The 21708-nt window shown below is 55.0% G+C and overlaps 1 protein-coding gene across 1 annotated transcript in view; it reads left to right on the top strand.

Moving 5' to 3' along the window:
- Window positions 1-15404, top strand: part of CUNH1orf127 (chromosome unknown C1orf127 homolog) — a 28691-nt gene extending 13287 nt beyond the window's left edge. Inside the window, exons 5-11 of the mRNA XM_008050856.1 lie at window positions 4225-4263; window positions 5456-5593; window positions 6095-6179; window positions 7317-7513; window positions 8055-8178; window positions 13601-13791; window positions 14241-15404. Of these exons, the coding sequence (XP_008049047.1) occupies window positions 4225-4263; window positions 5456-5593; window positions 6095-6179; window positions 7317-7513; window positions 8055-8178; window positions 13601-13791; window positions 14241-15404 (1938 nt within the window). The remainder of the gene's footprint in view (window positions 1-4224; window positions 4264-5455; window positions 5594-6094; window positions 6180-7316; window positions 7514-8054; window positions 8179-13600; window positions 13792-14240) is intronic.
- Window positions 15405-21708: the final 6304 nt, after the last annotated feature.

The raw sequence follows: 21708 nt of genomic DNA, 5'->3' as shown, positions 1-21708 counted from the left end.
CCAAGTAGCCGGAATTACAGGCATGCGCTATCACGCCCAGCTGATTTTTTTATTTATTGTAGAGATGGGGTCTCGCTGCCCAGGCGGGTCTCGAACCCATGGGCTCAGGCAATCCACTCACCTCAGCCTCCCAAAGGCACAGGATTGTAGGCTGATGCAACCGAGCCCGGCTAGGATCTCTTTTTTAACCTGGGTGATGTCAAAGAATTATAGACTTCAGATATGATCAGGTGTCATGTCCCCATTTTAAAGATCAGGGAATGGAGGTTTACCCATTCCAGTTGTGAGCTCTTTCACAGTCTCGTGGGATCCTTGCAGTGAATTTCTCTCCAGGGAAGCCTCTGTGAGCTAAACAGAATTCGGTGGGAGGAGTAGAGTCACAGCCCTAAGCATCTCCAGGGACCAAACCCATGGCAGAAGTGGGTGTGTCAGACTGGGAAAGCAGTAAAGAACTTGACTCACACCTCCATTTATTCAGTAAACACAATTTTCTTTAGAGTCAGGGTCATGCGGTGTGCCACCCAGGCTGGAGGGCAGTGGCTTGATCATAGCTCACAGCAGCCTTAAACTCCTGGGTTCAAGAAATCCTCCTGCCTCAGCCTCCCATGTAGCTGGGACTTCAGGTGCACACCATGACACTCAGCTAATGTTGGTTTTTTGGGGGGTTTTTTTAGTTGGAATCTCACTCTGTCACCCAGACTGGAGTCCAGTTGCACGCTCCCAACCACCGCAGCCTTGACCTGCTGAGCTCCGGCGATCCTTCTGCCTCAGTCTTCTAAGTAGCCAGAACTACAGGTGTGTGCTACCACGCCTGGCTAATTTTTGATTTATTGTAGAGATGAGGTCTCGCCAAGTTGCCGAGGTGGGTCTCAAACCCGCGGGCTCAGGTAATCCACTCACCTCAGCCTCCCAAAGCGCGGGATTACAGGCTGAGCCACTGAGCCCGGCTTAATGTTGGTATTTATTGTAAAGATGGGGTCTTGCTATATTGCTCAGGCTGGTTTTGAACTCCTGGCCTCAAGCCAACTTCATTCCACTCCAGCTCGTGTCTTGTCAGATTTTTCAGCTTTTCAAGAAAAGCTGGAAATCTGTGACATTTTCCATTTAAAAAAAAAGTTGTCCAGGCTTGGTGACTCAACCTGTAATCCCAGCACTTTGGGAGGCCGAGGCCAGTGGATTGCCTGCACCCGCAGGCTCTTGACCAGCTTGGCACCTTGGTGAGACCTCGTCTCTACAATTAAAAAAAAAAAAAGTTAGCCGGGCGTGGTAGCATGCACCTGTAGTTCCGGCTACTTGGAGGGCTGAGGCCGAAGGATTGCCAGAGCCCAGCAGGTCGACACTGGGGTGGTCATGAGCATGCCACTGCACTCCAGCTTGGGCAACAGAGTGCAACTCCAACTCAAAAAAAAAAAGTTGATTTTAATTTTGGCTCAAAGTGCCGAATTTGGCCTGAGGGATACAGGTAGGTATCCCCTGCCGGAGAGGAGGAGGAAGAAAAGGAGAGAGAGGAGAGGAGGAGGTGGTTGTGAAAAGGCTGCTCGTGGCAACCACTATTCATTCAACAAGCATTTGTTGAACACCTATTGTATGTCAGGTGCTGTACCAGAGCTGAGGGAACAGATTTGGATAAGACACGGACCCTTACCCCAGGAAGAGCTTATAGCTTTATTCTCATCTGGTCTGAGTGTTAAAATGAGTGCTGTGACAGAAGATGTCCCTGACCCACCCTGCTCAGAGAACCCAAGATGGTCCCGGCTGTGAACCTGGCCCCTTGTGCCCTGAAATTACTGTGTTTACCAAACTGGAGGAACAGGGGCTGAGCGGGAGTGGCCATCTCTGCCCACCTCCTTTATAAGGGTGCAGAGTGGCCACGCCAAGCCCCGTGTTGGTGCTCCTATGAGTCACAGGGCCTGCCCCGGGGTCCCCAGGTATGGCCACCAGCACGTCTGTGTGACATTCCCTGTGTGCTGGGGCTGTGATTCTGGGAGCTGCCACCAGGGGGACGGTCTTGCCGATGTCCCGGCGCTGGGTCGAATGGCTGAGAAAAGCAGGACCGACTCCCCGCCTGGGGCCCGCCTTGCCTCCCCTGACCTGCCTGTGAAGCCCAGACGCCCCGGTCCTGGGTATCCTTCACCAACTGAGGTGTGGGAGTGGGTGGGGCCTCACATCCCCGAACAGAGCCACACAGAGGTGGGCACACACGGGCGACAGAAGGCCGGTCTCCACGGCCCCCCGCCTCCCCTCGGCCCCTCCCCTCATCTGAGAACCTCGTCGAATCGACTGATTCATTCCTGGTGACTTCTGCCGCCGCCGCTTCCGTGGCTGCACCTTGAACTTGCATTAAGTTTTAATTAAAGCCGTTTCCCTGGCCTTGCCCTTGGCTAAACGCAGCTGTGGGCACAGGGCACATAGATATTTAATACTCTGCCTCTCCCCGCTGATGGCGCAGGGTGCCCAAGGGTGTACCCGAGCCGTGCCCTGCTCACAGCGATCGTGAGCTCGCTTAAGTGTGCCCACAGGCCCAGAGCGGGAGGCCGCGCAATAACTATTCATTGCCCTGGGTTAAGTGTGCCCAGGGGCACCCGTAAACTCAATGCAGTGATTAGCGATTGCTCCCGGTGAAGGTTGCCTGAGCTCCTGCGGAATGACCGCGGGCCCTAAATATAGCCTCCTCCTGCGACTTAAAGGGCACCGTGCACTGTGCGTTTGGGCTGTGCCCTGGACCACTTTGTCCCGTTCTTCTTTTGGCAGGATCGTTTCCCTCCTCCAAGCCCGGCCTCAGGGGCTTCATTCCTTCCTCCAGGCTGCGGTGGAGGGACCGGGGTGTGACCACGGTGGGGAGCTTGGGTGGTTGCCCAGGAAATGCTGAGCCCTCTTCATCCTCTCACCAAACCGCAGGCATCTTCCGCTTCACTGCCCAAGTGAAGGCAGCACCTCTGAAGATAAGGAAATCGCCGGGCTCCCCAAGGGGCTCCCTGTGGGCCATCCTGAGCCTGTTGCTCACGCAAGGGCCCTTTCTGGGCCAAGGGGCGGCAGATCTGGGAAACTGAGAAGCCTGGGTGCCCGCCCCCACCCACTATTTTCTGCTTCTAGGAGTCCCTCTCTGTCCCTGGTCTCAGTCTCCACACTTTGCACAGCACGGCAGGGAGGGGATTACATGACTGAGGAATCCTCTGGGGTTTGTGACTCCTCCCTGTGCTCTGACCTCCCTGCTCAGGTCTGACGAAAGGCAAAGGGGAGTCGGGGTGGTTGGAGAAAGTAGAAAGACTCCAGAGAACAGCTGGGTGGAGGTGGCACTGGTTGCACCAGGGGCTCCAGGGAAGGCCCCCGCCCACGCCATCCCCTCTGCTCCCCCTCTGTGAAATGGGAGAATGGTGTTCCCCGACCGGTGGCTGCGAGGCTCAGGCGTGGCACAGGGAAAAGCTGTCCCAGTTTGCCTGGGACTGTCTTGGTTTTAGCACTGGAAGTCCCACACTGGGAGAGCAGTTCCACTCCTGGGGAAACCAGCATGGCTGGCCACCCTAGGTAGGGCGCTGCTGGCGAGCAGAAGCACACTCTCTGGGCCCATGGAAGCACTCTCACTGCCCTTGCTTGTTGGATCTGACATGGAAAGAAGACAGGCAAGGAAGAAATGACTGAATAGGGAGAGAAACAAGCCAGATGCCCTGAGCCAGGCGAGGTGGCTCTCACCTATAATCCCAGCACTTTGGGAGGCTGGAGTGGGAGGATCGCTTGAGCCTAGGAGTTCAAGAACAGCCTGGGCAACAATGCAAGATTCGTCTCTACAGAAAATTTAAAAGCTTAGCCAGGAATAGTGGCACATGCCTGTAGTCCCAGCTCCTTGGGAGGCTGAAATGGGAGGATCGCTTGAGCCCAGGAATTGGAGGTTATAGTGAGCTCTGATCGTACCACTGCACTCCAGCCTGGGTGACAGAGTGATACACTGCCTCTTAAAAAAAAAGGCCCGACAGAAAGTGGGCTCTGAACAGGGCTGGCACCATGCATACCCACTCTTGGCCTCGTATGGGCCCAGGGAAACAGCTGAGGTGGTGACATTTCCTCGAGTGGTTTTTTTGTCTTATTGAGAAAACAACCCGGACCCACTCTTTTGTGGCCTCCTGCCGAGGGGTCATGACAGGGGGCTTCTCTTCATCGGACACAGATGCTTGCTCCCTCACTCTTGGCTGCCGCTTGCAGGAAGCATCCCTTCCTCTTTTTCCACAGGTCTCCCGGCCCCTGCCCCTGGGGAGCGACAGTGGACAGGTAGGTAGGACGGGAGAAAGTCTCCAGACACTTGTGCCAGGCCTGGTGGGTGCTGGGAGCCCTGAGGCAGGAAGTTTGAGTTTCCTGTCCTCCTGTAGAGTGTGTTGGTGGACAGCGCCAACATTTCGGGAACCAGCTCTTGACAGCTGAGGCTCGAAGCCCCCCCCCCCAGTGCCCTCCAGACAGAGGTCTGAGGTCACTGAGAGTAACCCTGAAGAGAGGACCCTGGCTATGGGTGGAAAGCTGGGTCGGAAGCCTCCGAGTCCTTCCACGCTGAGTCTCCAGTGATGGGAGCTTCTTCCTTTGCAAGACCACCTGGTCCCTTTTTGCACAGCTGTTTCCCGAATGTTCCTGGTCCTGAGTGTTTCCCACAGTCTCAGTCCTGTTTCTCCATTTCGCACCCCTTTAATGCTTGAGGTCAGCCGGGCTCGGTGGCTCAGCCTGTAATCCAGCGCCTTTGGGAGGCTGAGGTGAGTGGATTGCCTGAGCCCGCGGGTTTGAGACCCGCCCGGGCAACTTGGCGAGACCTCATCTCTACAATAAATCAAAAATCAGCCGGGCGTGGTAGCGCATGCCTGTAATTCCGGCTCCTTGGAAGGCTGAGGCGGAAGGATCGCCGGAGCCCAGCAGGTCGAGGCTGCGGCGGCCGGGAGCGGCCCCTGCACTCCAGTCTGGGCGATAGAGTGAGACTCCAACTCAACAACAAAAAAAAATGTTTGGGGTCAGTGAGCCTGCCCCCCTCCCATCCTCCTAGGAAGAGGGTTGGGGACCCCTCCCTGCCCCCTCCCACCATCTGACACCCACCTTTATTCAAGGCCCTGATGGCCAGTGTTTCACTAATGGGTGGCAGGTGGAACCAAGGACAGGACTCCAGTTGTGCCTGGCCCAGGCGGCACCTGGGCTGACTGGTTGGCATCTGCTGTTAGGGGAAGCCGTACGTTCATTCCTTCAGCCACACTGTGCACTGACTGTATGTCAATATTCCTTAAAGGCCTGTTTCCTCAAGTGTAAGGGTGCTAGCATCTGACTTGTCTTCTTCCTTCTGAGCGTCCTGTCTTCCTGTCTCCTGGCCCATCCCGTTCTTCCATGGCCCTGTCACCTTCCTGAGTGTTCCCTGGAGTGCCCCTTCTCCTTGGCCCCAGTGACCGTGTCTTCCTGGCCAGACAGTTCGCGAGTTGTCCTGTCTCTCCAGACTCCATGGCTGCTGTCCCTTCGCGGGGAGCTGGTGGCTTCTCTGGAAGATGCCAGTCTGATAGGGTTGTATGTGGACATCAACAGCACCACTGTCACCGTCCAGAGCCCGAGACAAGAGCTTCTTCAGACGCAGGAGGTCAGTGGTGGGTACAGGCCCTGTCAGGCTGGGGGTCCCCGGGGGCACAGTGTCTGGGGGAGCAGTTTGCCACCCCTCTGGCGCCGATTCAAATGTCCACCTGTGAGGCTGGACAGATTTAGGTAGGCGGCTTTGAAAATTGGGCCCCATTAGCGTAAAGTGCTCCACTCGGCAGATGAGGGGCCCCTGCAATCATGTATTCAGCTCGTCCTGATCATGGTGGCAGGGGCGTAATTACCATCTCTTTAAATAGCCCAAAGTTGCCGTGTAAGAGAAGACGGCTCACATGACATTTGCTCCGAGCTTGCTTGCTTCGGGCTAAAAATATCCCTGCTAAATAATATTTCCTGGTGGCATCGGAGCAATGGTCTCTGACCTGGTGTCTGCAACCCTTGGGGGGTCAGACCAGAGACTAGCCTGAGGGTGGAAGGGGACTTGGAGGGAGTTAGTGTCTGGAAGGAGCAGTTCGGAGGCCTCAGGGCAGCCCTTCCGCCTCCATAGGTGCTGAACGCCTCGGTCGAGCTCCTGACCCTCTGGCTGGTGAGCGGCCCCTATGCCTACTCCTTAGAAGCCGCCTGCCCACCAGGTGAGGACCAGGAGTGGCCCCCATGTAACCTTCCCGACTTCATGGCCCTCTAGTCCTTTCTGTTTTCCCCCTCCTCTGGACACCCATTCCCCCAGGTCCTGCTCACCTCCCCTTTTCTCTGCATTGCTGAAATGCTGGGGACAAAGGGCAGTTGGTGCTTCCTGGAAGGGATGTGTGTGTGCACACACGCGCGCATGTAGAGCAGTTATTACTGCACACCGGGGGTCCGTGAACTCCTGGGAAGTTCCAAGATGGCTCCAGAGGGTCTGAGAACAGAAATGGGAGGGGTCTGAAGCCTGGTGAGACCCTCCAGGGCTCTGTGATGTGAGGATGGCGGGGACCCCTGGTCTAGACTATATGTGTGATAACTATTTTGTTCAGCCTGAGTGACACCATTAGCCTGGGCCTTATGTCATATAAGGAGGCCCGGAATCTGACGACCACTTCCGACCTCCAGGGAATTTAAATTCAAAGAACTTGGTATGCAGAGTCAAGTGGATCAAAAGCTTTTTCGATGTGGGTAGATTAGTGATGACTTAGACTCTACATTTTATAGAATTTTATCATGGGCTATGTTTTGGATCAGGGCTCTGGGGATTCTGGGGCATGAGGATGACCTTGCTACGCCCCCAAGCATCTCTTTCCCTGGTCACGATGTTTGACATCGCTTTATACGGGACAGATGCTTTCATTTAGCAACTGCAGAGCTGGCTTAAAATGCCCCCACGAGAGGGCTGACACAATGAAATTCTTGCTAAAGTGTAAACAACTGATATGAGCTGTATTTCTTAGGAGCAGCTTTGGTGATGGATGGGGCACCAGGCTGGGTCACCAAAGCTGAAGGCAGTCTCCGACATTTCTGTAGTTTTCCAGCTGGATCTGCTTCTTGGTGGGCCTTTGCAAATGGCAGGGTCACCGTGTGTTTGAGGGTGACCTTTTCTAAATTTTCTTCTTTATCTGTGCAGCTAAGTTCCTGCCTAGGCAGTGATATCAGGGCACCAACTAATCTGTGTCACCAACTCAGGAAGTGTGCCGTGCTGGTCACAGGTGTGACCCCTGGCTAAGTTCCCACAACCACCCTTTTGTCCATGAGCCTACAAGCATGTCTTTTTCTGTCCTGTGTCCTTTCCATTCCAGTGTCATCCCAGCCCGAGTCAGAGGTCTTTGTTCACGTCCCCAAACAGAGGCTGGGTCTGGTCAAAAGAGGTTCCCGAATTGAGGACACCCTGAGCCTAAAATTTCTCCGAGTCCACCAGTCCAACACCTTCACGGTGACTGAAAGCAGGGATCTTGTGGTGGTCAGCATCCCAGCGGCTGGGGTGCTCCAGGCCCAGGTGAGTGTCCTGGTGGCATCTCTGATCTGCCCCTTCCCTTCCAAAGGTCCCTTCTTCTCTGGGTCATGGACGCCATGTGGAGTCAGAATCATGGAGAGCAGCTCTGTAGGACTGGCTGAGAATGGGCTTCGCCCCGTCTGCCTGAGGCCCAGCCTCTTCTTTATTTTTTGAGTTAGAGTTTTACTCTGTTGCCCAGACTGGAGTGCAGTCACACGTTATGGCCACCATAGCCTTGACCTGCTGGGCTCAGACAATCCTTCTGCCTCAGCCTTCCAAGTAGCTGGAACTACAGGCATGCGCCACCATACTGGGTTAAATTTTTAATTTATCATAGAGATAAGGTCTCACCAAGTTGCCCAGGCTGGTCTTGAACCCATGGGCTCAGGCAATCCTCTCACCTCAGCCTCCCAAAGTACTGGGATTATAGGCGTGAGTCACTGTGCCCGGCCCCAGCCTCTTACTGAGATGGCCCCTTGGGAGGATGGCCACAGGGCATGGGATGCACCCTGCCACGTGCAGCTAATTCCTCATTGCCCCACAGCGATGCCAGGAGGCCAGAGGAGCCCCAGGAACACAAGCTTTCTATAGGGTAGACCTGAGCCTGGAATTCACCGAGATGGCTGCCCCAGTCCTCTGGACAGTGGAGAATGTCTTCCAGTGTGTGGGTGAGTGAGGCACCGTGAGGACGTGCCTGCTGGCAACAGGCACACACCGCACAAACCTTCTTTCCCTGGCCCTGTGGCTCTTTCTTCTGGGACAGTGTTTCACTCCTTGGGGCCAAGAGGCCCCATGCCCAACCAGGTAAGGTATCAACAAGCTGGCTGGAAATGATACAAGAGCAACATCGTCTTAGTAACCAACTGGTGATGTGGTGCCTTGTGTTGGAGTCAAACTGCCAGGGAGGAGGCCATATGGGGGGCACAACCATGTCATAGCCAGCTGCAGGACCTCAGTGGGTTACTTAACCTTGTTGGGCCTCCGTGGTTTCATCTGGAAAATGGAAACACCAGTATTTGTTGCAAGGATTGAATGAGATGATGGAATGAGAGGCTTGGAAGCTCCTGGCAAAGATGAGTTATTTCCAGAGAGCTAATCTGTCTAGCTCTCTCTGGGTGGGCTCCAGTTTCTCAGGACACCAGGTAGGCAAGTCAGGCTCTTATAATGCAACTTTCTTCCTTTCTTCCTCTCTTTTCTTTTTGAGTCAAAGTCTCACTCTGTCTTCCAGATTAGGGTACAGTGGCACAATCATGGCTCACTGAAGCCTCTACTCCGGGGCTCGGGTGATCCTTCTGCCTCAGCCTCCTGAGTAGTTGGGACCACAGGCGTGTACCACCATGTCCTGTTAAGTTTTAAAATTTTTTTGTAGAGACAAGGTCTTGCTATGTTGCCCAGGCTGGTCTTGAACTCCTGGGCTCAAGCACTCCTCTCGCCTTGACCTTCCAAAGTGCTGGTATTACAGGTGTGAGCCATTGTATCCTCCTGGTGTAACTTTTTTCTTTCTTTCTTCTTTTTTTTTTGAGTTTGATTTTTGGGTCTCACTTTGTCACCCAGGCTAGAGTGCAGTGGCACAATCACGGTCACTGCAGCCTTGGTCTTCTGGGCTCAAGTGATCCGTCTACCTCAGCCTTCCAAATTGCTGGAACTGCAGGTGTGTGCCACTACACCCAGCTGATTTTTTGGATTAATTGTAGAGATGAGGTCTTTCCATGTTTCCCAGGCAGATCTTGAACTCCTGGACTCAGGCAATCCTCTTGCCTTGACCTCCCAAAGTGCTGGGATTGGCTGGGCTCGGTGGCTCAGCCTGTAATCCCAACACTTTGGGAGACCGAGGCTGGTGGATTGCCTGAGCCTATGGGTTAGAGACCACTGGGGCAACTTGGTGAAACCTCGTCTCCACAATGCATCCAAAAATTAACCAGGTGTGCGAGCACCTGTAGTTCCAGCTACTTGGAAGGCTGAGGCGGAAGGATCGCCAGAGCCCAGCAGGTCAAGGCTGCGGTGGCTGGGAGCGGCCACTGCACTCCAGTCTGGGTGATAGAGTGAGACTCCAACTCAAAAAACAAAAACAAAACAAAAAAACAAAGTGCTGAGATTACAGGCATTAGTCACTGAACCCAGCCTAGTTTAACTTCTTTTTTATCCTGAGAGGAACCTTCTTCTAGACGTGGTGTGTGTCCCCGTGCCAGGATGCTGGGATTGTGTCTTGAAAGGAGTCTTCGATGGAAGAACAGCTACCAGGCGACCTGGTATTCACACATGCAAAACCACCAGGAGCAAAACCCATTGAAATACAGCATAAGGAAATACACATAATTCACAAATGATGTCGATCACTTTCATCTTATACTTCCTAACTGTCCTCAATAGAAGACAGACGCGAAGGAGATTTAACTCAGATGTTAATAGCACAAGAATGCCCCGTTACCAGGATATGATGTTTCGGTGCTGCATAAAAATGTAATTATATTCAGAACTATATTTAAAGATTAAAAGGGGGACTGCCTACCACATCTAGCCCCGAATTCAGAATTAGAAACAAAGAAAAAGGCGGGATGGGGGGTGAGTTCTAACAGTCTGCTAAAAATGGAAATGTTTCTTGAAAGTTTTTACACATTTCGGCTGTTTTGATTTTAACAGCTTCCTGCAGCGATGACATGGAGTTTGGAAAGGGAGGGCTAGAACTTTATGCAACAAATATCCACCAAACACTCGCCGTGGGTGAGGTCCCAGGGGAGACCCGGGTGGGAATGGAGGCCGCCAGATTCAGGTCTTGCTCTCAAGCAGCACCCAGTCTGGCAGGGAAGACAAAAATTGTCCAGAGAATTATAAGGAGGGCAAGTGGGCTTGGGGGAGACGTCAGAGAGTAGGTGACCTTTGTCCTGGGCTTCGAAGAGAGGGTAGGTCGCTGATAGGGAGATAGTGAATTAAATACAAAAATAACCCGGCAACAGCAATAAATGCATTTTAGAAAGAAATTTTTGGCCTCCCTGGAAAGATTTACACGGGGAAAGAATGTTCTCGTCTTCATCTTATTAATTTAGTATCAGCAGCAGAACCAATGTCTCCCCTCCCTGGGTCCCCGCGCACCTTCCCTGAACCTCTCCTGCTGCTTCCAGCTCTTTCTATACTTATTCTAGTTACTGGCATTTGCTCCCGTCTCTCTCCAGTCTGAATTCCCTGAGATCAGGGGCTGTGCCCTGTTCAGTTTTTTTATCCTTTAAGGGGCCTTATCGTGCCTCCTTGCCCTTGGTAAGCACTTAAGAAATGCTTGTGGGACTGAATTTTTCACTAGGAATTTTTAAAAAAGGTCTTAGAGAACATTTTTCTTTGGTAAATATGTGACGAATGTGCTAGAATATTAATGCAGTGGATTGCCTTAAACTCTCTGTGGTTACAGTTTTTTTTTTAATCATTTATCTCCCCCCTCCCAAATTAGTTGGAATCTATAGGACAAATCCTGATAATTTCAGATTGTAGCTATTAAAAACAGTGGGAGAAATGAAGTATCCAGTCTGGAGGCCAGAAACCCAGAGGGCGGTTTATTTCGTTTCATTTTATTTTGAGTCGGAGTCTCACTCTGCTGCCTAAGCTGAAGTGCAATGGCACAGTCATGGCTACCACAGCCTCGACCCGCTGGGCTCAGGCAATCCTTCCACCTCAGCCTTCCAAGTAGCTGGAACTACAGGTGCTTGCCACCACACCTGGTTAATTTTTGGATGCATTGTGGAGATGAGGTCTCACCAAGTTGCCCAAGCTGGTCTCAAACCCTGGGCTCAGGCAATCCTCTCATCTCTGCCCCCAAAGTGCTGGGATTGCAGGCATGAGCCACCATGCCTAGCCCAGAGGGTTTAGATCTAGCTGTTTTCACATTTTAGAGCAGGGGTCACTGATGGACATGCCCCTTGGGGTCAGGCGGGAAAGGTCAATGAGGGAGGATAAGAACACCCAGGGCTGGAGTCTAGGAGGCCAGAGAAACAAGGGTCAGGGAAGGAGGCAATAGGGTGTGGTGGAGACTGTGGAGAGCCTGTAGCCCTCAGTGACTCTAAACAGGACAGCCTTATTTGGCTGGAATGATCTTGCCTTGTAGGGAGGCCAGCCAGGGCGGCCAAATCTGACTTTCTATGAGAAGCGGGTTGTATAAAACTCCTGCTTGTAGCCAGGCTCGGTGGCTCAACCTGTAATCCCACGCCTTGGGAGGCTGAGGTGAGTGGATTGCCTGAGCCCACGGGTTCGAGACCCGCCTGGGCTGGGGGAAAAAATCAGCCGGGTGTGGTAGCGCATGCCTGTAATTCCGGCTACTTGGAAGGCTGAGGCGGAAGGATCGCCGGAGCCCAGAAGGTCGAGACTGCGGTGGCCGGGAGTGGCCACTGCACTCCAGTCTGGGCGACAGAGTGAGACTCCAACTAAAAAAATAAAAAAACAACAACAAAAAAACTCCTGCTTGTAAGATGCTGTGGGTTAATTTAAAAAATATTTAAAACACCCTGCAGGCCAAGTCAAACATGCCTAAGGGCCGCTTTTGACCCACAGAGAAGAATTTGCAAGCTCTGACCCAGCATTTCTCCACTGGGGGCAATTTTTGCCTCTCAGGGGACACTTAGCAACGTCTGGAGACATCTTTGGCTGTTGTGACTTGGGTATGCTATGGGCATCTGGTGGGTAGAGGCCAGGGATGCAGCTAAACATTCTATAATGCATAGGACAGCTCTTCCACACACAGCCAAGCATGGTTGGCCCAGGATGTCAAGGTGCCTGGGTAGAGTCTAACCGGAGGGGTGGCTGGGCAGGGAGGGCACCCCGGTTCTGTGTGGTTCCTGGGGGCTAGGCTGATGTATGTGACCTTCGAATAGGAAAGGGCACAAAGATAAAACCGGTTGGTGGCATTTAAACGGGGGCAGGGAGTTGGGGACAAGTGCCCCTTGCGGAAAATCTGAATTTCTGCAATATGATTTAAAAGATGTATCTTAGCTGGGTGCGGTGGTTCACGCCTGTAATCCCAGCACTTTGGGAGGCAGAGGCGAGAGGACTACCTGAGCCCACAGGTTCGAGACCAGCCTGGGCAGCTTGGCAAGGCCTTGTCTCTACAATAAATAAAAAAATTAGCTGGGTGTGGTGGCACATGCCTATGGTTCCAGCTACTTGGAAGGCTGAGGTGGAAGGATCTCCTGACCCCAGCAGGTCGAGGTTGCAGTGGCTGGGAGTGTGTCACTGCACTCTAGCCTGGGTGACAGAGTGAGACTCTGGCTCAAAAAGACCCCCAAAAAACAGATGTATGTTGATGTCCACATAGTCTCAAAGAGGACACCAGGTCAGAGGTTTGTGAAGTACAGCCAATAAAGACAATTCTTTTTTTTGAGTTGGAGTCTCACTCCGTCACCCAGACTGGACCTGCTGGGCTCCGGTGATCCTTCCGCCTCAGCCTTCCAAGTAGCTGGAACTACAGGCGCGTGCTACCATGCCTGGCTGATTTTTTGATTTATTGTAGAGATGAGGTCTCGCCAAGTTGCCCAGGCGGGTCTCAACCCCGCCGGCTCAAGCAATCCACTCACCTCAGCCTCCCAAAGCACTGGGATTACAGGCTAAGCCACCGAGCCCGGCTGCAGACAATTCTTTTTTTTAAATTATTTAAAATTATTTTTTATTTTTTATTTTTTTAGTTGGAGTCTCACTCTGTCACCCAGACTGGAGTGCAGTGGCCGCTCCCGGCCACCGCAACCTCGCCCTGCTGGGCTCCGGCGATCCTTCCGTCTCAGCCTTCCAAGTAGCTGGAACTACAGGCGTGCGCTACCACGCCTGGCTAATTTTTGATTTATTGTAGAGATGAGGTCTCGCCAAGTTGCCCAAGCGGGTCTAAACCCGCGGGCTCAGGCAATCCACTCACCTGGGCCTCCCAAAGGCGCGGGATTACAGGCTGAGCCACCGAGCCCGGCCAATAAAGACAATTCTTACCTCAGTGCTCGGATATGAGTCCCCCAGGCTTTCACTTCCCCGCCTGTAGGAAAGGGGACCCTTATGGTTCACACAGCGGGGTGTTGGGAGAATTTGGCTTCCTTAGGAGGGAGGTGACCGCTGCCTCTTTTCTGGAAGGTTCAGGAACAGAGTCATCTGCCTCAACTGCCACCCCGAAGACCACTCCCTCCCACCCATCCTCAGGAACAGAGACCCCTCCAGCAGGAACGCCATCTGCTGCCTCACCCCAGTTCCAAGCTGTAGGACCAGCTGCCCAGGAAAGGCTTTCCTGGGGCCTCGTGCGCTGGCCTTCTGATGAGCTGGCCAAGGCAAGTCTGTGGCTATGTCCTCTGCCCACGATTTGGTTTCCTGCAAAGAGTCAGGTCCCCATGAGGCATCGGTAGACCCAGCCAGACATGTCAGCCCCACTCTGATTCCCCGACCACATCATCTCCTCAAATCCAGAGAAAGCCTGGCCCGAGATTCCCTCCCAGAGGGCCGCGCCCCCTCCTCTGTCTGCCTGGATTACAGCAGCCTCCCAGGGCCTTGAGACACAGCAAAAGGGGGTGGGATGGGGTCAGCGTCTCCCACAAATGGAGGAAAGGAAACCAAGGCACACCCCAGAGGACTCGTGGCAGGAGCCCTGGGCCAGGCCCGGAGACCTAGTCTGAGGTCGAGGCTCCTACGGACCTTTTCCAGCTGAGATCCTCAGGGCAGCCAGTGACCATGTGCTCTTGTTTCTGATGCTTTTTCTCTCTCTGCTGCTCTCTTGCTGAAGAAGGGGCTTGGACCATCCCTGCCAACAGCCAAACCTGTAGGAAGAAGCTGGATGTCTGCTGCCTCCTCTGTCCCCAGAGCAATGCAGGACTGGCATAGTCCCCAAGTTCCCCCAGGGAAAGTGGGGCTACCTGGACACCCCCTGCCTTCAGCCACGATCTCCTCAGGGTCCACAGGAGGCATCCACGCTGGCCCCAGGCCCCCACGACCAGTCTTCCCCGCGCCCCCTGCTCCGACCATGCATTTGTCCTCAGACGTGTCCTCTCCCCTGCTGCCTTCCTGGAGGTCTGTACAGTCCCAGGTGCTCCCAGTCTCAGGACCATCTGTCACCCTAACTGAAGGTCTAGGCACTGGAAGGGCTGAGCAGGACCCCACCCAGCCACCAGGAAGTCCCCTCCTGCCGAGAGGGTGGTCAGGGGGTGACGGGGCGCCAGCTGAGCCCATCGAGGGGGAAACTGATGAAGTCCATGAGAAGTTCCAACCGTGGACAAGGCCCTCGAGGCCCAGCCTGACTGAAGGGGCGTTGGTTTCCCATCATTCCCCAATAGAACCTCAGGACACATCCTCTACGATGGAGGTGGAAGGAATCCCCCGGAGTGAGCCTGGTCTCTCTGGCGAGGCCAGGAGGCACCTAGGCCTGTCATCCTCAGAACCAAGTCAGGACACGAAGGGGCTGGGGCTCCCTGCCCTGCTGGGGAGGGATGCCACATCCACCATCCCAAGGGTGAAACAGCCAGACCCCAGTGCCAGTGCAGGGACCTCAGGACCTAAGCCCCCCGAGCGGCCCGGGGTGGGGCTCGCAGTGCCCCTGGCAGCTCTTACTGTGGAGTCGCTGACAGCAGGATCCAGTGGCCTGACAGGGAATCCGAACCCTGAATCCTCAACTGTGGGAGAGTCAAATGGAGCCGAGACCTGGAGTTCCCTCAGCCAGTGGGTGGGCCAGGAAGAAGCAGGGGCACGCACACCCAGACCTCCATCTGCACAAACGCCGAGCCTGTGGGCTCTGGCAGAAACTTTGTCGCCCAGCCAGGCCAAGGTTCGACATCCTCTCCCTGCTGGCCAGGGAGCCTTGTCCAAGGAGGAACTGACAGAGCCCACGTTGGCCACAAGCTTTGAAAGCCACAGGCCACCTGAGCTTTCAGAACATCATAGAGGAGCCTTCTGAGAAGCTCCCATGCTGGGCCTCCCTGGAGACTCTGGAGGTGAGTCCTTGGAGCACCCCCCGGGTAGGAGAGGCAGAGTGTGAAAAAGGGGGGTAAGCCGGGCCCGTGGCTCAGCCTGTAATCCTGCGCCTTGGGAGGCTGAGGTGAGTGGATTTCCTGAGTCCGCGGGTTCAAGACCTGCCTGGGCAACTTGGCGAGACCTCATCTCTACAATAAATCAAAAATCATCTGGGCATGGTAGCGCGCGCCTGTAGTTTCGGCCACTTGGAAGGCTGAGGCTGAAGGATTGCCGGAGTCCAGCAGGGCGAGGCTGCAGTGGCCGGGAGCGACCACTGCACTCCAATCTGGGCGACAGAGTGAGACTCCAACTCAAAAAAAAAAGAAAAAGAAAAAGAAAAAGGAGGGTGGACAATGTCTGGGCACAACTCCTACCTGTCTGTTCCTCCCCACGGGAAGGGTTGTTGAGTGTCCCTGGATCTTTCCTGGCCCGCCCAGCTGCATTTCCAGGCTCACTGTCAAAGGTGGTGAGGCAGGGTGTGTGTGTGTGTGAGTATGTGAGGGGTTGGGGGTGGTGTAGGTGCCGCAGCCAGGCCCACTAGGAGCCGGGGTTCGAGTCCCAGCTTCTCCTCAGTTTCCCAGACAGTCACAGGGGGATGATAATAGCTCCTCCCCAGTGAGGCTTTTGAAGGCCGGGGAGGAGAGGGATGAGAAGCTTTTAGCACGGAGGCTGGCCCCCAGTGCGCTCAGCGTCTGCGAGCTGTTCTCACGGTCAGATCATAGCGGCCTGTTGCCGGCCCCCAGGCCCAGGCCAAAGGGATGTTTGCTGGTCCCAGAAGAACCTGGGCGGCCTTCAGTCATATTCAGACATCTCTGGGAACTGGTGGTGGTGAGCTTCGATTCCCAGGTGTGTGATCCCACACCCGAGCCTCAGGGGGCCGAGACCCAAGTCTGCAAAGGACCCTGGGTGAGGAGGATGAGGAATCACTGCTTTGTTTGCGTGGCTGACCGTGCCTTTCCTCTGGTTTCCATGGCAGCAGCTGGTACCCTGCCTGCTTGGACAGCCCCAGTGACCTCCAGCGACCCTGGCCCAGAATCCCTGCTGTGGCTGGCTGGGGGCAGTGGTCTGGGCAGGAAGGGCGCTCCGTGCTTCCCTGGAAAGGTGGCACTTCCCCATCCCCCCCCACCCCGCCCCCTCCAGGCAGACCCATCACTGGAAGTGGGATTTGAATTTGAACCACAGCCAAGGAGAGGAGGCAGTCTCCGGCAACGCCCGCCCAGATAAATAAATAAATAAATAATCAGGGTTGTCTTGGCTGATAAACGGTCCCCACCTCGAAGACGACTTCTCCCCCCTGTCCGCCTCCCCCCTTCCTCCTTCCCCGGGCAGATCCATCCCAGGCAAAAGCTTAATAGCCCCATTTAAGGCTTTTCCTTTTCACCACGGAATTGAGCTGCTCCTGCCATTACGAGGTTTTCAGCTTCTCTCTGAAATCAAATTACTGACTCCATTTAATTTTTTAAAAGCTCAGATGATTTCCCTTCTTGAATCAGAGCCGTGACTCCAAGGCCAGCCCCCACCGCCCGGCCGGGCAGTTCCCCTGCGGGCAGCCACTGCCCGGGACGGCGGCCCCCACCCTGGGCCAAGCCTGACACCTAGAGGGAGGCCAGCGGGGGGGGGGGCCGAGACTCTGGCCACTGTCCTGGACGCCAGGGCTGCGGCAGCTCGCGGGAGCCCATGGCCCCGGGCAGACAGGTCTTCAGAGATTGGCGGCCGGTGGTTAGAGCCCAGGGCTGGTGCTGTGGGCTCCTGTGGGCGGCTCCCCAGACCCCCAGACGCCTCCCCAGGGGCATGTCTGAGACCTCGTCCCTCAATGAATGTTCATGGAGAGCCTCCCCTGGGCCAGGTGCTGTTCCAGCTCTGGGAGGCAGCTGTGAACTGGGCAGAGAAAGTCCCTGGAGCAGGAGGGAAAGTTCTAGCGTGTGTGTGAGAGGGGCTTGGAGACCGAAAATAAACACATGAGACAATTTCAGACGAAGCTGTGTGCTTTGAGGAGAATCAACAAGCAACTTGGTGGGGGGGGGGCTATGAGCTGCTATGGGTGGGAAGGTCAGGCGGCCTCCGGAGAGGTCAGGAGGCAACTCCGGAAGGAGCTGGGGAGGGAATTCAGGCAGAAGGACTGAAAGTGAGGTCCCTGAGGAGGGCTGGGGGTACGGAGAGGAGGCTGCCAAAGCTGGAGTGTGAGGGTGTGGAGGGCTGGAGGGCTCGAAGGCCCCGTCAGGAGCTCAGGCTTTGGCTTTCTTCTGGCCCCATGGATGGTTCAACAGGGGCCTTCAGGCAGAGGAGCGACTTGGATTGATGCTTGAAAAGCTGTCTGGAAAGCTGAGGCCAGGAGGACAGGAGCCGCCCCCGGAAGGAATGGTGCCTCCAAGGGTCTCCTCCATGAAGGCTGGTGCCACACCCACTCCTATGTCCAGAGGCAGCTGCCTGGTGGAGTTTTTTTTTGTTTGTTTGTTTTTTGAGTTGGGTTCTCACTCTGTCACCCAGGCTGCAATGCAGTGGCATGATCACGGCTCATGGCAACCTCGACCTCCTGGGCTCAGGTGATCCTTCCACCTCAGCCTCCCAAGTAGCTGGGGGCTACAGGTGCATGCCACCATGTCCGGCTAACTTTTTGATTTTGTGTAGAGATGGAGTTTTGCTGTGTTGCTTGAACTCCTGGGCTCAAGCAACTCGCCCACCTTGGCCTCCCATAGTGCTGAGATTACAGGCGCGAGCCACTGTGCCTGGCCTGATGCGTCCTTTATTTTAACACTGCCGTGGGGTTTCTGCCAGGAACCAGTCTTCATCTCTCTCTTCCTCCATCCTCCCCTTCCCTCCTCCCTCCCTGCAGAGCCACCCGGCTTTGGGACACCATAGACGGGGGGCACACCCCCCCAAGGCAGTCCTGTAAACCAGAGCTGACCCTTTACCAAGTCCTCCTGTGTTTAACCACCCTGCGCCCTTGGAGACGAGACAAGGGGAATGGAGTTAATGAAATCACCAGCCTTTACCTGGCATAAATGGCTCTTCACCCCCCAGGCGGGCGGCGATTGCAAGGCTGAGAGGGTCTGGGCATTAACTGTTCTGGGCACTTTTCCCAGCTCAGCGGCTGGAACAAACCACTTTACTTCTCTTCCTCCCCTACCTCGCTCCGCACCCACTGGAAAGCGGGGCGTCGTGTTTAACGAGGGCGTGCGGGGACTCTTGGGAGGGCACCCGTTCTCTCCCCAGACGGGCCAGGCTGGCTCTGGGATCAGGGCTCTGGGTTGGCTGGGGTGGCTGGCCCCAGAGCATGCGGTGCTGTCTCTGCCTTGGGGACGCCTAATTTTCCTGTTGAGACCCTCGAGGTCTCGCGGGCATTTGTGGCTGTTGTGGCTGATGCATCTGAGATCAGCAAAATCCTGGCAGGGAGTGGCTCTTCTCCTCAGGGTCAGCGCCTCCCCCCTGAGACTCTGCACAAAGTCCAGGGCTGGGCTGGACTTCTCTCCTGTTACAGGAGCAGCCAACACGGGTCCAGTGTCTAGGGTTTTCCTCCTGAGGACAGAGGCGCGTGTGTGCCCTGCCATGTCCAGGTTCACTACCCCACAAGGTCCTGAATTCCCAGAGCTTTCACACTTCCCACAGTTGACTTTCCATCACAACACACCCCTTCAGCCTCGGCTGTGAGTCTCTGCTGGGTATTTGAATGCTACTGAGACTGAAATTGTAGTTATCAACGTAGTAATCCTCCAGATTGCCGCATAGCCTGAGAAACGGCGTGGCCATGGTTGGGGAGAGCTTTTTCCCCGGTGTTGGGAGAGCAGATCTGCCTCCCCCCAGCCCTGCACCGAGCAGCATGACCTTGAGCAGATCTATGTTTACTCCCTGCGCCTTCATTTGAGCATCAGACTGAAAACAGGAGCGAACGGCCTGGCTCCCTCGGATGTGGAATAGTGCGGGGTCATCCCTAGAAGATGTGAAGTTGAGAGTCTCTAACGAGGCTCAGGAGAACCCCTCTCTCCCGAGGATGCATCATCCATAGCTCAGCCCAGGCCCCCACCCCATACCTCTGCTGCTCACAGATCCAGGCGCCGGGGCTGAGGTCAGGCGGGATGACAAAATGGACATGCAGCTTGCTCTCACGTAGACACCAGAACCCACCATGCTCCCCAGGTGACCTCTTCCTCTCCCAAGAACCAGGCTGAGCCACATCTCGGGTCTCAAAGCCCTGGGAACAGCGGTTCTCAAAGAGGAGTTCCTGGACCAGCAGCCCCAGCATGCCCTGGGAACTTGTCAGAAAAGCAAATTCTTGGCCCCCTCTCCAGACCTACAGATCCAGAAACTCAGGGGCCCAGCAGCATGCATTCTAAGCCCTCCAGAGGATTCTGAACACCACTGCCTAAGTTGGGAGTGACTGTCTCAGAGAATCTGTGGCAGAGAACCCTCTAAATCAGAAGATTTCTTTTACTGTCTCCCTAACAATAGGAACACCAGTCACACAGCTTCCAAGTACTTGCCACTTCCGTCTGCTCGTTGCCGCAGCACCAACCCTCTGAGGAAGAAATTGTTCTTTCCATTTTGCAGATGAGGGAACTGAGGCTCAGGCCCTGCCCAAGGCCACACAACCAGTAGGTGACAGCACCAGGGCTCAAAACCTGGCATCCTGCCTCCACAGAGCGGGCTCTTTCTTGGACACCTTGGGTTTCACCAGCTCCTTGGACCAGGCAAAAATATCCCTGGAATAAGGCAATAAACACACTTCCAGCGGCCAGAAAGGATGCCCCCTTCCGGTTCACTCTCCCCAACTTCCAGCTGCCATCCAAGGAGGGTGCATCCAGGAAGCATAAATTTTGCCCAGCAGTCGAGTAAGAGCTCTGAAAGGAGTTACACGTCAGGGAGATTGGACTTTATTCCTCAATGAAATAGCCTTTTTATGGTTGGAATAAAAGTGCCAGGGGGAGCCTAATGCCAGGAAGTAGCGAGCACATTTGATAAACTCCTCCGGCCAGGGGCAGGGCTGCGAGGGAGGTGACTGCTGGAGAGCAGTTTCACGTGGCCAGATGCGTGTTTCTCCTCAGGTTAAAGCTGTGGAAGGCCGCCGGGGTGGCCTCGAGGGCCACCCAGCTGGGGAAGGGGCGGATCTGGGACCGTGGCGGCGCCTTTCTCTGCCACCGGGTTCTAAGAGCAGAGCTGCAGTTCAGAGAGCGGGCAGCAGGGGGCAGCATAACCCACCGTTCCAGCCCGTCGAGTGGGCGCTGCTGGGGGGCTGCGAGGCTGGGGTCCCAGAGGCTCAGCTCTCAGAGGAGGCCAGCAGTGACCCCGTCCCTGGGACCTCTTCCTCCTCTCTTCAGCCCTTCCCACCCCCAAGCCCGGCACCACAAAGACAGTTTGTCATCCTTATTGTGGCAGCAGCTTCAAGTTATGATGGGGGTGGGGGGACCTGGTGGCGGGGAGGGGGCTTCTCTAGCTCCTTGTTCACTCGCTGGCTGGTTTTCAAGCTTCTTCAAGCTTCGCTCTGGACCTGATTGACCCCTTTGGCTTCCTTCCGCAGGCCCTCTTGAGGGGTCTCTGTATACATATATGTGGGTGCATGGGGGAGCTTTTATCGGGGGGAGGGCACAGCCTTCATGGTCACTGGAGACAGGAGAAAACCCTGAAGGACAAAGAGAAAGCAAGGAAACCTCCTCGTTTGAGAATGTGCGTGATTGGCAGGTTTACGGCCTCGGGAAGGTGCGTGGTATTCCGCACAATCAAGTCATTTTTAAAAATAATCTCCCTGCTTAAGCCGTACACGCTGCTAATTGCATTTTAATAAGTCTCTTAAAATCTTGCCATATTTTTTAATATCCTAATATTAGGTAAGTGATTGCGGGGGACACTGGAGGGCATGGGGAGTTTATGCAGCAGAGGGAGGGCCGGAATGGAGCTGGGGGGTAGTGGCCACTAAGTGGCCCATGGCATGTGTGGATGGTGGTGATGTCTGTGCTCACCCGACGTGTGCCTGGTGTCGGGGGTGTGGGTGTCCATGGAGGGCCTTCCGCGGCTGCAGCCCTGGATGATGGCCTCAAGACAAGCCCTGCGTCAGCCCTTTCTTCAGCTATAGCATCAGAAGTTACTGATTGCCCCTTCCTGGGTCCTCTGGCCATGGGGGCGAGACCAGCATCTGCCCCCGCCCTCTTTTTGTTGAGTCAGGGATCTCACTCTGTCGCCCAGGCTGGAGCACAGAGGCACAATCACAGCTCACCGCAGCTCCCACCTCCTGGGCTTAGGCGATCCTTCGGCCTTTG

The sequence above is a fragment of the Carlito syrichta genome, unplaced genomic scaffold (genome assembly GCF_000164805.1).
Source record: "Carlito syrichta isolate Samal-C Ts95f unplaced genomic scaffold, Tarsius_syrichta-2.0.1 Scaffold153889, whole genome shotgun sequence".
Taxonomy (NCBI): domain Eukaryota; kingdom Metazoa; phylum Chordata; class Mammalia; order Primates; family Tarsiidae; genus Carlito; species Carlito syrichta.
The sequence above is the reverse complement of the archived record's forward strand: the minus strand, read 5'-3'. Positions and strand labels throughout refer to the sequence as shown.